This window comes from Pongo pygmaeus, chromosome 10 (genome assembly GCF_028885625.2).
Source record: "Pongo pygmaeus isolate AG05252 chromosome 10, NHGRI_mPonPyg2-v2.0_pri, whole genome shotgun sequence".
NCBI classification, from domain to species: domain Eukaryota; kingdom Metazoa; phylum Chordata; class Mammalia; order Primates; family Hominidae; genus Pongo; species Pongo pygmaeus.
The window spans coordinates 107,999,446-108,015,429 of record NC_072383.2 but is presented as its reverse complement, the minus strand read 5'-3'; the positions used below and the strand labels follow the sequence as shown (position 1 = coordinate 108,015,429).

Sequence of the window (15,984 nt, the reverse complement as noted above, 5' to 3'; positions counted from 1 at the left end):
AGGACACAGGGGAAGCTCCCCAGCAAGGACACAGAGGAAACTCCCCAACAAGAATTCAAGGAAAGCTCCCCAGGAACACCACATGCGAAACTCCCCAGCAACACCAGATGGGAAACTCCTCAGCAACACCACATGGGATACTCCCCAGCAACACCACATGGGAAACTCCCCACCATCACCACAGGGGAAACTCCCCACCAACACCACACGGGAAACTCCCCACCAACACCACACGTGAAACTCCCCACCAACACCACACGTGAAACTCCCCACCAACACCACACGGGAAACTCCCCACCAACACCACACGGGAAACTCCCCACCAACACCACACGGGAAACTCCCCACCAACACCACACGGGAAACTCCCCACCAACACCACACGGGAAACTCCCCACCAACACCACACGGGAAACTCCCCACGAACACCACACGGGAAACTCCCCACGAACACCACATGGGAAACTCCCCACCAACGACACATGGGAAACTCCGCACCAACGACACATGGGAAACTCCCCACCAACGACACATGGGAAACTCCCCACCAACGACACATGGGAAACTCCCCACCAACGACACATGGAAACCTCCCCACCAACGACACATGGAAACCTCCCCACCAACGACACATGGAAACCTCCCTACGAAGGACACATGGCAAACTCCCCACGAAGGACACATGGCAAACTCCCCACCAAGGACACATGGCATGCTCCCCACCAAGGACACATGGCATGCTCCCCACCAAGGACACATGGCAAGTTCCCCACCAAGGGCACACGGTACACCCCCTACCAAGGGCACACGGTACACCTCCCACCAAGGACACACGGTACACCCCCACCAACGACACACGGCAGACTCCCCACCAAGGACACAAGGCAGACTCCCCACCAAGGGCACACGGCACACACCCCACCAAGGGCACACGGCACACTCCCCACCAAGGGCACACGGCACACTCCCCACCAAGGGCACACGGCACACTCCCCACCAAGGACACACGGCACACTCCCCACGAAGGACACACGGCACACTCCCCACGAAGGACACACGGCACACTCCCCACGAAGGACACACGGCACACTCCCCACCAAGGACACACGGCACACTCCCCACCAAGGACACACGGCAAACTCCCCACCAAGGACACACGGCAAGCTCCCCACCAAGGACACACGGCAAGCTCCCCACCAAGGACACATGGCAAGCTCCCCACCAAGGACACATGGCAAGCTCCCCACCAAGGACGCATGGAAAACTCCCCACCAAGGACGCATGGAAAACTCCCCACCAAGGGCGCATGGCACGCTCCCCACCAAGGACGCATGGCACGCTCCCCACCAAGGGCGCATGGCACGCTCCCCACCAAGGGCGCATGGAATCCTCCCCACCAAGGACACATGGAAACCTCCCCACCAAGGACACGTGGAAACCTCCCCACCAAGGACACATGGCACACTCGCCACCAAGGACACATGGCACACTCCCCACCAAGGACACATGTCACACTCCCCACCAAGGACACATGTCACACTCCCCACCAAGGACACATGTCACACTCACCACCAAGGACACATGGAAACGTCCCCACCAAGGACACATGGATACCTCCCCACCAAGCACACATGGAAACCTCCTCACCAAGGACACATGGCAAACTCGCCACCAAGGACACATGGCAAACTCGCCACCAAGGACGCATGGCAAACTCCCCACCAAGGGCGCATGGCAAACTCCCCACCAAGGGCGCCTGGCAAACTCCCCACCAAGGGCGCCTGGCAAACTCCCCACCAAGGGCGCATGGCAAACTCCCCACCAACGACGCATGGCCAACTCCCCACCAAGGACGCATGGCACACTCCCCACGAAGGACGCATGGCACACTCCCCACCAAGAAGACATGGCACACTCCCCACGAAGGACACATTGCACAATTCCCACGAAGGACGCATGGAAACGTCCCCACCAAGGGAACATGGAAACGTCCCCACCAAGGACACATGGAAACCTCCCCACCAAGGACACATGGAAACCTCCCCACCAAGGACACAGGGCACACTCCCCACCAAGGACACATGGCACACTCCCCTCCAAGGACACATGGCACACTCCCCACCAAGGACACATGTCACACTCCTCACCAAGGACACATGTCACACTCCCCAAAAAGGACACATGGAAACGTCCCCACCAAGGACACATGGATACCTCCCCACGAACGACACATGGAAACCTCCCCACCAAGGACACATGGAAACCTCCCCACCAAGTACACATGGGAAACTCCCCACCAAGGACACATGGGAAACTCCCCACCAAGGACACATGGCAAGCTCCCCACCAAGGACACATGGCAAGCTCCCCACCAAGGACACATGGCAAGCTCTCCACCAAGGACACATGGCAAACTCCCCACCAAGGACACATGGCATGCTCCCCACCAAGGACACATAGCAAGCTCCCCACCAAGGGCACATGGGAATCTCCCCACCAACGGCACATGGGAAACTCCCCACCAAGGACACATGGGAACCTCCCCACCAAGGACACATGGGAACCTCCCCACCAAGGACACATGGGAACCTCCCCACCAAGGCCACATGACAAACTCCCCACCAAGGACACATGACAAACTCCCCACCAAGGACACATGGCAAACTCTCCACGAAGGACACATGGCAAGCTCCCCACCAAGGACACATGCCAAGCTCCCCACCAAGGACACATGGCAAACTCCCCAGCAAGGGCACGTGGCAAGCTCCCCACCAAGGACAGATGGCACGTTCCCCACCAAGGACACATGGCAGACTCCCCACCAAGGACACATGGCCGACTCCCCACCAAGGGCACATGGCAGACTCCCCACCAAGGGCACATAACACACTCCCCACGAAGGACGCATGGCACACTCCCCACGAAGGACGCATGGCACACTCCCCACGAAGGACGCATGGCACACTCCCCACCAAGGACACATGGAAACGTCCCCACCAAGGTCACATGGAAACCTCCCCACCAAGGACACATGGCACACTCGCCACCAAGGACACATGGCACACTCCCCACCAAGGACACATGGCACACTCCCCACCAAGGACACATGGCACACTCCCCACCAAGGACACATGGCACACTCCCCACCAAGGACACATGGAAACCTCTCCACCAAGGACACATGGAAACCTCCCCCCCAAGGACACATGGAAACCTCCCCACCAAGGACACATGGCACAGTCGCCACCAAGGACACATGGCACACTCCCCACCAAGGACACATGGCACACTCCCCACCAAGGACACATGGCAAACTCCCCACCAAGGACACATGGCACACTCCCCACTAAGGACACACGGCACATTCCCCACCAAGGACACATGGAAACCTCTCCACCAAGGACACATGGAAACCTCCCCCCCAAGGACACATGGAAACCTCCACACCAAGGACACAGGGCAAACTCCCCACCAAGGGCACATGGCAAACTCCCCAGGAAGGGCACATGCAAGCTCCCCACCAAGGGCACATGGCAAACTCCCCAGGAAGGGCACATGCAAGCTCCCCACCAAGGGCACATGGCAAACTCCCCAGCAAGGGCACATGGCAAACTCCCCAGCAAGGGCGCAGGGCAAACTCCCCAGCAAGGGCGCATGGCAAACTCCCCAGCAAGGGCACATGGCAAACTCCCCAGCAAGGGCGCATGGCAAACTCCCCAGCAAGGGCACATGGCAAACTCCCCAGCAAGGGCACATGGCAAACTCCCCACCAAGGGCACATGGCACACTCCCCACCAAGGACACATGGCACACTCCCCGCCAACGACACATGGCAAACTCCCCACGAAGGGCACATGGCAAACTCCCCACGAAGGAAACATGGCAAACTCCCCACGAAGGACACATGGCAAGCTCCCCACCAAGGACACATGGCAAGCTCCCCACCAAGGACACATGGCAAATCCCCCACCAAGAACACATGGCACACCCCCCACCAAGGACACATGGCACACCCCCCACCAAGGACACATGGCACACCCCCCACCAAGGACACATGGCAGACTCCCCACGAAGGACACTTGGCAAGCCCCCCACCAAGGACACATGGCAGGCTCCCCACCAAGGACACATGGCAGGCTCCCCACCAAGGACACATGGCAGGCTCCCCACCAAGGGCACATGGCACACACCCCACCAAGGGCACATGGCACACACCCCACCAAGGGCACATGGCACACTCCCCACCAAGGACACATGGCACACTCCCCACCAAGGACACATGGCACAGTCCCCACCAAGGACACATGGCACAGTCCCCACCAAGGACACATGGCACACTCCCCACCAAGGACACATGGCACACTCCCCACCAAGGACACATGGCACACTGCCAACCAAGGACACATGGCACACTCCACGCCAAGGACACATGGGCAAACTCCCCACGAAAGACACATGAGAAACTCCCCACCAAGGACACATGGCAAAGTCCCCACCAAGGACACATGGAAACCTCCCCACCAAGGACACATGGAAACCTCCCCACCAAGGACACATGGAAACCACCCCACCAAGGACACATGGAAAACTACCCAGCAAGGACACATGGGAAGGTCCCCAGCAAGGACACATGGGAAGCTCCCCAGGAAGGACACAGCGGAAGCTTCCCAGCAAGGATACCAGGGAAGCTCCCCAGCAAGGACACACGCGAAGCTCCCCAGCAAGGACACAGGCGAAGCTCCCCAGCAAGGACACAGGGGAAGCTCCCCAGCAAGGACACAGGGGAAGCTCCCCAGGAAGGACACAGGGGAAGCTCCCCAGCAAGGACACAGAGGAAGCTCCCCAACAAGAATTCAAGGAAAGCTCCCCAGGAACACCACATGGGAAACTCCCCAGCAACACCAGATGGGAAACTCCTCAGCAACACCACATGGGATACTTCCCAGCAACCCCACATGGGATACTCCCCAGCAACCCCACATGGGAAACTCCCCAGCAACCCCACACGGGAAACTCCCCACCAACCCCACACGGGAAACTCCCCACCAACCCCACACGGGAAACTCCCCACCAACACCACACGGGAAACTCCCCACGAACACCACACGGGAAACTCCCCACGAACACCACACGGGAAACTCCCCACGAACACCACACGGGAAACTCCCCACGAACACCACACGGGAAACTCCCCACCAACGACACACGGGAAACTCCACACCAACGACACATGGGAAACTCCGCACCAACGACACATGGGAAACTCCCCACCAACGACACATGGGAAACTCCCCACCAACGACACATGGGAAACTCCCCACCAACGACACATGGAAACCTCCCCACCAACGACACATGGAAACCTCCCCACGAAGGACACATGGAAACCTCCCCACGAAGGACACAAGGCAAACTCCCCACGAAGGACACATGGCAAACTCCCCACGAAGGACACATGGCAAACTCCCCACCAAGGACACATGGCATGCTCCCCACCAAGGACACATGGCAAGTTCCCCACCAAGGGCACACGGTACACCCCCCACCAAGGGCACACGGTACACCCCCCACCAAGGACACACGGTACACCCCCCACCAACGACACACGGCAGACTCCCCACCAAGGGCACACGGCACCCACCCCACCAAGGGCACACGGCACACTCCCCACCAAGGGCACACGGCACACTCCCCACCAAGGGCTCACGGCACACTCCCCACCAAGGACACATGGCACGCTCCCCACGAAGGACGCATGGCACGCTCCCCACGAAGGACGCATGGCACGCTCCCCACAAAGAACACATGGCACACTCCCCACCAAGGACACATGGAAACGTCCCCACCAAGGTCACATGGAAACCTCCCCACCAAGGACACATGGCACACTCCCCACCAAGGACACATGGCACACTCCCCACCAAGGACACATGGAAACCTCCCCCCCAAGGACACATGGAAACCTCCCCACCAAGGACACATGGCACAGTTGCCACCAAGGACACATGGCACACTCCCCACCAAGGACACATGGCACACTCCCCACCAAGGACACATGGCAAACTCCCCAACAAGGACACATGGCACACTCCCCACTAAGGACACATGGCACACTCCCCACCAAGGACACATGGAAACCTCTCCACCAAGGACACATGGAAACCTGCCCCCCAAGGACACATGGAAACCTCCACACCAAGGACACAGGGCAAACTCCCCACCAAGGACACATGGCAAACTCCCCAGCAAGGGCACATGCAAGCTCCCCACCAAGGGCACATGGCAAACTCCCCAGGAAGGGCACATGCAAGCTCCCCACCAAGGGCACATGGCAAACTCCCCAGCAAGGGCACATGGCAAACTCCCCAGCAAGGGCGCAGGGCAAACTCCCCAGCAAGGGCGCATGGCAAACTCCCCAGGAAGGGCGCATGGCAAACTCCCCAGCAAGGGCACATGGCAAACTCCCCAGCAACGGCACATGGCAAACTCCCCAGCAAGGGCACATGGCAAACTCCCCAGCAAGGGCACATGGCACACTCCCCACCAAGGGCACATGGCACACTCCCCGCCAACGACACATGGCAAACTCCCCACGAAGGACACATGGCAAACTCCCCACGAAGGACACATGGCAAACTCCCCACGAAGGACACATGGCAAGCTCCCCACGAAGGACACATGGCAAGCTCCCCACGAAGGACACATGGCAAGCTCCCCACCAAGGACACATGGCAAGCTCCCCACCAAGGACACATGGCAAACCCCCCACCAAGAACACATGGCACACCCCCCACCAAGGACACATGGCACACCCCCCACCAAGGACACATGGCAGACTCCCCACGAAGGACACTTGGCAAGCTCCCCACCAAGGACACATGGCACCCTCCCCACCAAGGACACATGGCAGGCTCCCCACCAAGGACACATGGCAGACTCCCCACCAAGGGCACATGGCACACACCCCACCAAGGACACATGGCACACTCCCCACCAAGGACACATGGCACAGTCCCCACCAAGGACACATGGCACAGTCCCCACCAAGGACACATGGCACACTCCCCACCAAGGACACATGGCACACTCCCCACCAAGGACACATGGCACACTGCCAACCAAGGACACATGGCACACTCCACGCGAAGGACACATGGGCAAACTCCCCACGAAAGACACATGAGAAACTCCCCACCAAGGACACATGGCAAAGTCCCCACCAAGGACACATGGAAACCTCCCCACCAAGGACACATGGAAACCTCCCCACCAAGGACACATGGAAACCACCCCACCAAGGACACATGGAAAACTACCCAGCAAGGACACATGGGAAGGTCCCCAGCAAGGACACATGGGAAGCTCCCCAGGAAGGACACAGCGGAAGCTTCCCAGCAAGGATACCGGGGAAGCTCCCCAGCAAGGACACAGGCGAAGCTCCCCAACAAGGACACAGGGGAAGCTCCTGAGCAAGGACACAGGGGAAGCTCCCCAGCAAGGACACAGGGGAAGCTCCCCAGGAAGGACACAGGGGAAGCTCCCCAGCAAGGACACAGAGGAAGCTCCCCAACAAGAATTCAAGGAAAGCTCCCCAGGAACACCACATGGGAAACTCCCCAGCAACACCAGATGGGAAACTCCTCAGCAACACCACATGGGATACTCCCCAGCAACACCACATGGGAAACTCCCCAGCAACCCCACATGGGAAACTCCCCAGCAACCCCACACGGGAAATTCCCCACCAACACCACACGGGAAACTCACCACCAACACCACACGGGAAACTCCCCACCAACACCACACGGGAAACTCCCCACCAACACCACACGGGAAACTCCCCACGAACACCACATGGGAAACTCCCCACGAACACCACATGGGAAACTCCCCACCAACGACACATGGGAAACTCCCCACCAACGACACATGGAAACTCCGCACCAACGACACATGGGAAACTCCCCACCAACGACACATGGGAAACTCCGCACCAACGACACATGGGAAACTCCCCACCAACGACACATGGGAAACTCCCCACCAACGACACATGGGAAACTCCCCACCAACGACACATGGAAACCTCCCCACCAACGACACATGGAAACCTCCCCACGAAGGACACATGGAAACCTCCCCACGAAGGACACAAGGCAAACTCCCCACGAAGGACACATGGCAAACTCCCCACCAAGGACACATGGCATGCTCCCCACCAAGGACACATGGCAAGTTCCCCACCAAGGGCACACGGTACACCCCCCACCAAGGCCACACGGTACACCCCCCACCAAGGACACACGGTACACCCCCCACCAACGACACACAGCAGACTCCCCACCAAGGACACACGGCAGACTCCCCACCAAGGGCACACGGCACACACCCCACCAAGGGCACACGGCACACTCCCCACCAAGGGCACACGGCACACTCCCCACCAAGGGCACACGGCACACTCCCCACGAAGGACACACGGCACACTCCCCACCAAGGACACACGGCACACTCCCCACCAAGGACACACGGCACACTCCCCACCAAGGACACACGGCAAACTCCCCACCAAGGACACACGGCAAGCTCCCCACCAAGGACGCATGGCACGCTCCCCACGAAGGACGCATGGCACGCTCCCCACGAAGGACGCATGGCACGCTCCCCACGAAGGACGCATGGCACACTCCCCACCAAGGACACATGGAAACGTCTCCACCAAGGTCACATGGAAACCTCCCCACCAAGGACACATGGCACACTCGCCACCAAGGACACATGGCACACTCCCCACCAAGGACACATGGCACACTCCCCACCAAGGACACATGGCACACTCCCCACCAAGGACACATGGAAACCTCTCCACCAAGGACACATGGAAACCTCCCCCCCAAGGACACATGGAAACCTCCCCACCAAGGACACATGGCACAGTCGCCACCAAGGACACATGGCACACTCCCCACCAAGGACACATGGCACACTCCCCACTAAGGACACATGGCACACTCCCCACCAAGGACACATGGCAAACTCCCCACCAAGGACACATGGCACACTCCCCACCAAGGACACATGGAAACCTCTCCACCAAGGACACATGGAAACCTGCCCCCCAAGGACACATGGAAACCTCCACACCAAGGACACAGGGCAAACTCCCCACCAAGGACACATGGCAAACTCCCCAGCAAGGGCACATGCAAGCTCCCCACCAAGGGCACATGGCAAACTCCCCAGGAAGGGCACATGCAAGCTCCCCACCAAGGGCACATGGCAAACTCCCCAGCAAGGGCACATGGCAAACTCCCCAGCAAGGGCGCAGGGCAAACTCCCCAGCAAGGGCGCATGGCAAACTCCCCAGCAAGGGCGCATGGCAAACTCCCCAGCAAGGGCGCATGGCAAACTCCCCAGCAAGGGCGCATGGCAAACTCCCCAGCAAGGGCGCATGGCAAACTCCCCACCAAGGGCGCATGGCACACTCCCCACCAAGGACGCATGGCAAACTCCCCACCAAGGACGCATGGCAAACTCCCCACCAAGGACGCATGGAAACCTCCCCACCAAGGACGCATGGAAACCTCCCCACCAAGGACACATGGAAACCTCCCCACCAAGGACACATGGCACAGTCGCCACCAAGGACACATGGCACAGTCGCCACCAAGGACACATGGCACACTCCCCACCAAGGACATATGTCACACTCCCCACCAAGGACACATGGAAACCTCTCCACCAAGGACACATGGAAACCTCCCCCCCAGGACACATGGAAACCTCCCCACCAAGGACACAGGGCAAACTCCCCACCAAGGACACAGGGCAACCTCCTCACCAAGGACACAGGGCAAACTCCCCACCAAGGACACATGGCAAACTCCCCAGCAAGGGCACATGCAAGCTCCCCAGCAAGGGCACATGCAAGCTCCCCAGCAAGGGCACATGGCAAACTCCCCAGCAAGGGCACATGGCAAACTCCCCAGCAAGGGCACATGGCAAACTCCCCAGCAAGGGCACATGGCAAACTCCCCAGGAAGGGCACATGGCAAACTCCCCAGCAAGGGCACATGGCAAACTCCCCAGCAATGGCACATGGCATACTCCCCAGCAAGGGCACATGGCAAACTCCCCAGCAAGGGCACATGGCAAACTCCCCACCAAGGGCACATGGCAAACTCCCCACCAAGGGCACATGGCAAACTCCCCACCAAGGGCACATGGCAAACCTCCCCACCAAGGGCACATGGTAACCTCCCCAGCAAGGACACATGGAAACCTCCCCAGCAAGGACACATGGAAACCTAGCCAGCAAGGACACAGGGGAAGCTCCCCAGCAAGGACACAGGGGAAGCTCCCCGGAAAGGACACAGGGGAAGCTCCCCGGCAAGGACAGAGGGGAAGCTCCCTGGCAAGGACAGAGGGGAAGCTCCCCGGCAAGGACACAGGGGAAGCTCCACGGCAAGAATTCAAGGAAAGGTCCCTGGCAAGAATTCAAGGAAAGCTCCCCACGAACGACACATGGGAAACTCCCCAGCAACACCACATGGGAAACTCCCCACAAAGGACACACGAAAACCTCCCCGGCGAGGGCGCACGGGAAACCTCCCCGGCGAGGGCGCACGGCGAAGCTCCGCGGCGAGGGCGCACGGCGAAGCTCCGCGGCGAGGGTGCACGGGAGGCTCCCCACCACCACCACTTGGGAGGCTCCCCAGCAAGAACACAGGGGAGGCTCCCCAGCAAGAACACAGGGGAAACTCCCCAGCAACAACACATGGCACGCTCCCCACCAAGAACACATGGCACGGCGAAGCTCCGCGGCAAGGGCGCACGGGAGGCTCCCCGGCAAGGGCGCACGGGAGGCTCCCCACCAATACCACTTGGGAGGCTCCCCAGCAAGAACACAGGGGAAACTCCCCAGCAACAACACATGGCACGCTCCCCACCAAGAACACATGGCACGCTCCCCACCAAGAACACATGGCACGCTCCCCACCAAGGACACATGGCAAGCTCCCCACCAAGGACACATGGCAAGCTCCCCACCAAGGACACATGGCAAGCTCCCCACCAAGGACACATGGAAACCTCCCCACCAAGGACACATGGGAAGCTCCCCAGCAACACCACATGGGAAGCTCCCCAGCAACACCACATGGGAAACTCGCCAGCAGCACATGGGAAACTCGCCAGCAGCACATGGGAAACTCGCCACGGACACCACGTGGGAAACTCGCCACCGACACCGCGTGGGAAACTCGCCACCGACAGCGCGTGGGAAACTCGCCACCGACAGCGCGTGGGAAACTGCCCACCGACAGCGCGTGGGAAACTGCCCACCGACAGCGCGTGGGAAAGTCCCCACCGACAGCGCGTGGGAAAGTCCCCACCGACAGCGCGTGGGAAAGTCCCCACCGACAGCGCGTGGGAAAGTCCCCACCGACAGCGCGTGGGAAACTCCCCACCGACACCGCGTGGGAAACTCCCCACCGACACCGCGTGGGAAACTCCCCAGCAACCACGCGTGGGAAACTCCCCCCCAACAACACGTGGGAAACTCCCCCCCAACAATACGTGGAGAACTCCCCAGGAACACATGGAGAACTCCCCAGCAACCCATGGAGAACTCCCCAGCAACACATGGAAAACTCCCTGCCAACAACACATGGAAAACTCCCCAATACATGGAAAACTCCCCACCAACTCATGGAAAACTTCCCACCAACTCATGGAAAACTCCCCACCAACACATGGAAAACTCCCTACCAACACATGGAAAACTCCCCACGAGATCAAGGTAGAGTGAATGAGAGTGTGTGTGTGTGTGTGTGTGTGTGTGTGTGTGTGTGTGTGTGTGTGTGTGTGTGTGTATCCTCACATAGGCATATGCAGAAAACATTTCTATTTTCCTGGAAGTAGTTACAAGGAACTGTTTATTCTTGTGGTCCCCCCGAAGGAGAGACTGAGAGTAAAAGGCATTTGAGTTTTCCTTTTGTTCCTTTCTGTGCCGTCAGCAGTTTATAGCTCTACATGTGTATTATCTTTATTCTTTAAACAAAAATAAACGGATTATCTGCACAAAGAGACTCATCCTTTTTAAAAATTTTTTCTTTTTGTCACTTTGCATTCAAAGAAAAAAACCCTAATACCTGTACATGTTATTACTTTTTAAAAGATTCTTAGAAATATACTCTTATTTAAAAGTAAAAATAATGCTGGGTGCGGTGGCTCACGCCTGTAATCCCAGCACTTTGGGAGGCTGAGGTGGGTTGATCATGAGGTCAGGAGATCGAGACCATCCTGGCCTACACGGTGAAACCCTGTCTGTACTAAAAAATGCAAAAAACTAGCCAGGCGTGGTGGCAGGTGCCTGTAGTCCCAGTTACTAGGGAGGCTGAGGCAGGAGAATGGTGCAAACCCGGGAGGCGGAGCTTGCAGTGAGCCGAGATCGTGCCACTGCACTCCAGCGTGGGCCACAGGCGAGACTCTGTCTAAAAACAACAACAACAAAAAAACCAAAACCCTGTCTCTACTAAAAATACAAAAATTAGTTGGGCGTGGTGGCAGACATCTATAATCCCAGCTACTTGGGAGGCTGAGGCAGGAGAATTGCTTGAACCCCGGGAGGCAGAGGTTGCAGTGGGCCAAGATCACGCCACCGCACTTTAGCCTGGGTAAGGGAGCAAGACCTTGTCTCGAAAGAAAGAAAAAAAAAAAGTAAAACTAATTTCAAACCAAAAGTAAAAGTGACTGAAGAAAATGAAGAACAATTAGGCTTCATCAAAACTAAAAACTTCTGTGCTTCAAAGGACACCATCACAAAAATTAAAAGACAACTCATAGAATTGGAGAAAATATTTGCAAATTGTATATCTGATCAGGATCTAGTATCTAGGATATATAAAGAATTCTTACAACTCAATAATGAAAAACAACCCAATCTTAGGCCGGGCACGGTGGCTCACACCTGTAATCCCAGCACTTTGGGAGGCCGAGGCGGGCGGATCATGAGGTCAGGAGATTGAGACCATCCTGGCTAACACGGTGAAACCCCGTCTCTACTACAAAATAGAAAAAATTAGCCGGGCGTGGTGGCGGGCGCCTGTAGTCCCAGCTACTCGGGAGCCTGAGGCAGGAGAATGGCATGAATCTGGGAGGCGGAGCTTGCAGTGAGCCGAGATTGCGCCACTGGACTTCCAGTCTGGGCGACAGAGCAAGACTCCGTCTCAAAAAAAAAAAAAAAAAAAAAAAAAACCCCAAAAAAACCAAAAAAACCCAAAAAAACCCAATCTTAAAACCTGGGCAAAAGATCTGCGTAGACATTTCTCCAAGGAAGAGAAACAGCCAATAAGCACATGAAAATATGTTTAATATCATAGGTCATTAGAGAAATGCAAATCAAAAGCACAATGAGATACCACTTCACACCCACTAATACGGTTAGAAGAACATCACATATAGGCCGGGCATGGTGGCTCATGCCTGTAATCCCAGCACTTTGGGAGGCCGAGGTGGGTGGATCACGAGGTCAGGAGATTGAGACCATCCTGGCTAACACGGTGAAACCCTGTCTCTACTAAAAATACAAAAAATTATCCAGGTGTGGTGGCGGGTGCCCGTAGTCCCAGCTACTTGGGAGGCTGAGGCAGGAGAATGGTGTGAACCCAGGAGGCGGAGCTTGCAGTGAGCCGAGATCATGCCACTGCACTCCAGACTGGGAGACAGAGCAGAATATCACATATAGAACATAACAGATATATAGAATGATGTAACACAAGTGTAGGGGAGGCTGTGGAGATATTGGAACCCCTCATATACTGCTGGCGGAAATGTAAAATGGTGCAGCTGCTTTGGAAAATGACCTGGCAATTCCTCAAAAGGTTAAGCATAGAGTTAACATATATATTGTTTATTTTGAGATGAAGTCTTGCTCTGTCACCCAGGCTGGAATGCAGCGGCACGATCTCAGCTCACTGCAACCTCTGCATCCTAGGTTCAAGCAATTCTCCCGCCTTGGCCTCCCAAGTAGCTGGGACTACAGGCATCCACAACCACACCCGGCTAATTTTTTTTTCTTTTTTTTTTTTGAGACAGAGTTTCGCTCTTGTTGCCCAGGCTGGAGTGCAATGGCACGATGTCAGCTCACCGCAACCTCTGCCTCCCAGGTTCAAGCGATTCTCCTGCCTCACCCTCCCCTAGTAGCTGGAATTACAGGCATGTGCCACCACGCCCAGCTAATTTTGTATTTTTAACATAATTTTTGTACTTTTAGTAGAGATGGGGCTTCACTATCTTGGTCAGGCTGGTCTCAAACTCCTGACCTCAGGTGATCTGCTCCCCTTGGCCTCCCACAGTGCTGGATTACAGGCGTGAGCCACCACACACGGCCGAGTTACCATATCTAATCTAATAATTCCATTCCTAGGTATATATATAAGAAAAATGAAAACTTATACCCATACTAAAACTCATACTGGCATATTCATGGTAGCCTTATTTATAATAGTTAGAAGGTATAAACAACCCAAGTGCCTACCATGAGTTATTGATGAATGCATGAACAAAATGTGGCATATCCCCATCATGGGATATTATTTGGCAATAAAAAGGAATGAAAGCATGGATGAACCCTGACAAAATTATGTTAAGTGTAAGAAACCAGACACAAAAGGCCACACGTTGCATGATTCCAGGTATAAAAAAATGTCAAAAAAAACCCCAAACAGTCAAATCTATAGAGAGGGAAGGTAGATCAGCTAGTTGCTTTGAGCTGTAGGGGAAGGGGTGGGGTTAGAGGGAAACAGAGAGTGCCTGCTAATGGGTACAGGATTTCTTTTGGGGGTGATAAAATGTTCCAAAATGAATGGTGGTAGCCAGGCATGGTGGCTCACACCTGTAATCTCAGCACTTTGGGAGGCTGAGGTGGGCCTCAGGAGTTCCAGACCAGCCTGGCCAACATGGCAAAAACAAACAAACAAACAAAAAAATTAGCTGGGCGTGGTGGTGGGCACCTGTAATCCCAGTTACTTGGGAGGCTGAGGCAGGAGAATGGCTTGAACCTGGGAGGCAGAGGTTGCAGTGAGCCGAGACTGAGCCACTGCACTCCAGCCTGGGCAACAGAGCGAGGCTCTCTCTCAAAATAAAAAAATAAATAAATAAAATGAATGGTGGCAATGTTTTCACAACTCTGAATATATTAATACTAAAAACTACTGATTGTACATTTTAAAATGGGGTAAATGGATGATATGTGAATTGCATCTCAATAAAGTGGTTATTTACAAAAATAATAAATACAATACAATTAGAACGACTTTTTCAAATGGCTTGAATGCGAGGTTAGGGAACGTTTGGGATGGCTGTGCACCATTTCCTCCATGGACTCGGAGCTTATTGTAAGACACCAGGCTGGGCACATACATGGCTGTCACCTGTACCCCACGGCCACTCACCCTTGGTGCAGTATGTGACCTCTCCTGCATAGTGGAGGAGTCGGAACTCCATCCAGCCAATCCTCTTTCGGCCCTTTGGACCAGCCAGCTTACGGCTACGAGACAGAAATAGACATGAGTTGAACTTTCTTTTCTTTTCTTTTCTTTTTTGAGATGGAGTCTTGCTCTGTTGCCCAAGCTGGAGTGCAGTGGCACAATCTTGGCTCACGGCAACCTCCGACCCCCCCGGGTTTAAGCGATTCTCCTGCCTCAGCCTCTGGAGTAGCTGGGATTACAGGCAGGCGCCACCACACCCGGCTAATTTTTGTATTTTTAGTAGAGATGGGGTTTCACCATGTTGGTCAGGCTCGTCTCAAACTCCTGACCTCGTGATCTGCCTGCCTCAGCCTACCAAAGTGCTGGGATTACAGGCCTAAGCCACCACGCCCGGCCCACGAGTTGAACTTTCTACTTCACTGAGGCAAAATGGCACCAATAACTGAAGCAAAGAGTGAGAGAGAGACGTCTTCAACCAGTTAGGTCCACATTG

The 15,984-nt window shown here is 56.0% G+C and overlaps 1 protein-coding gene across 1 annotated transcript in view; it reads right to left on the bottom strand.

The window, feature by feature from the left end:
* The window catches only part of MYO1H (myosin IH), a 104,130-nt gene that overhangs the window by 61,852 nt on the left and 26,294 nt on the right, over positions 1 to 15,984 (bottom strand). Inside the window, exon 14 of the mRNA XM_054445385.2 lies at positions 15,456 to 15,550. Within this exon, the coding sequence (XP_054301360.1) occupies positions 15,456 to 15,550 (95 nt within the window). The remainder of the gene's footprint in view (positions 1 to 15,455; positions 15,551 to 15,984) is intronic.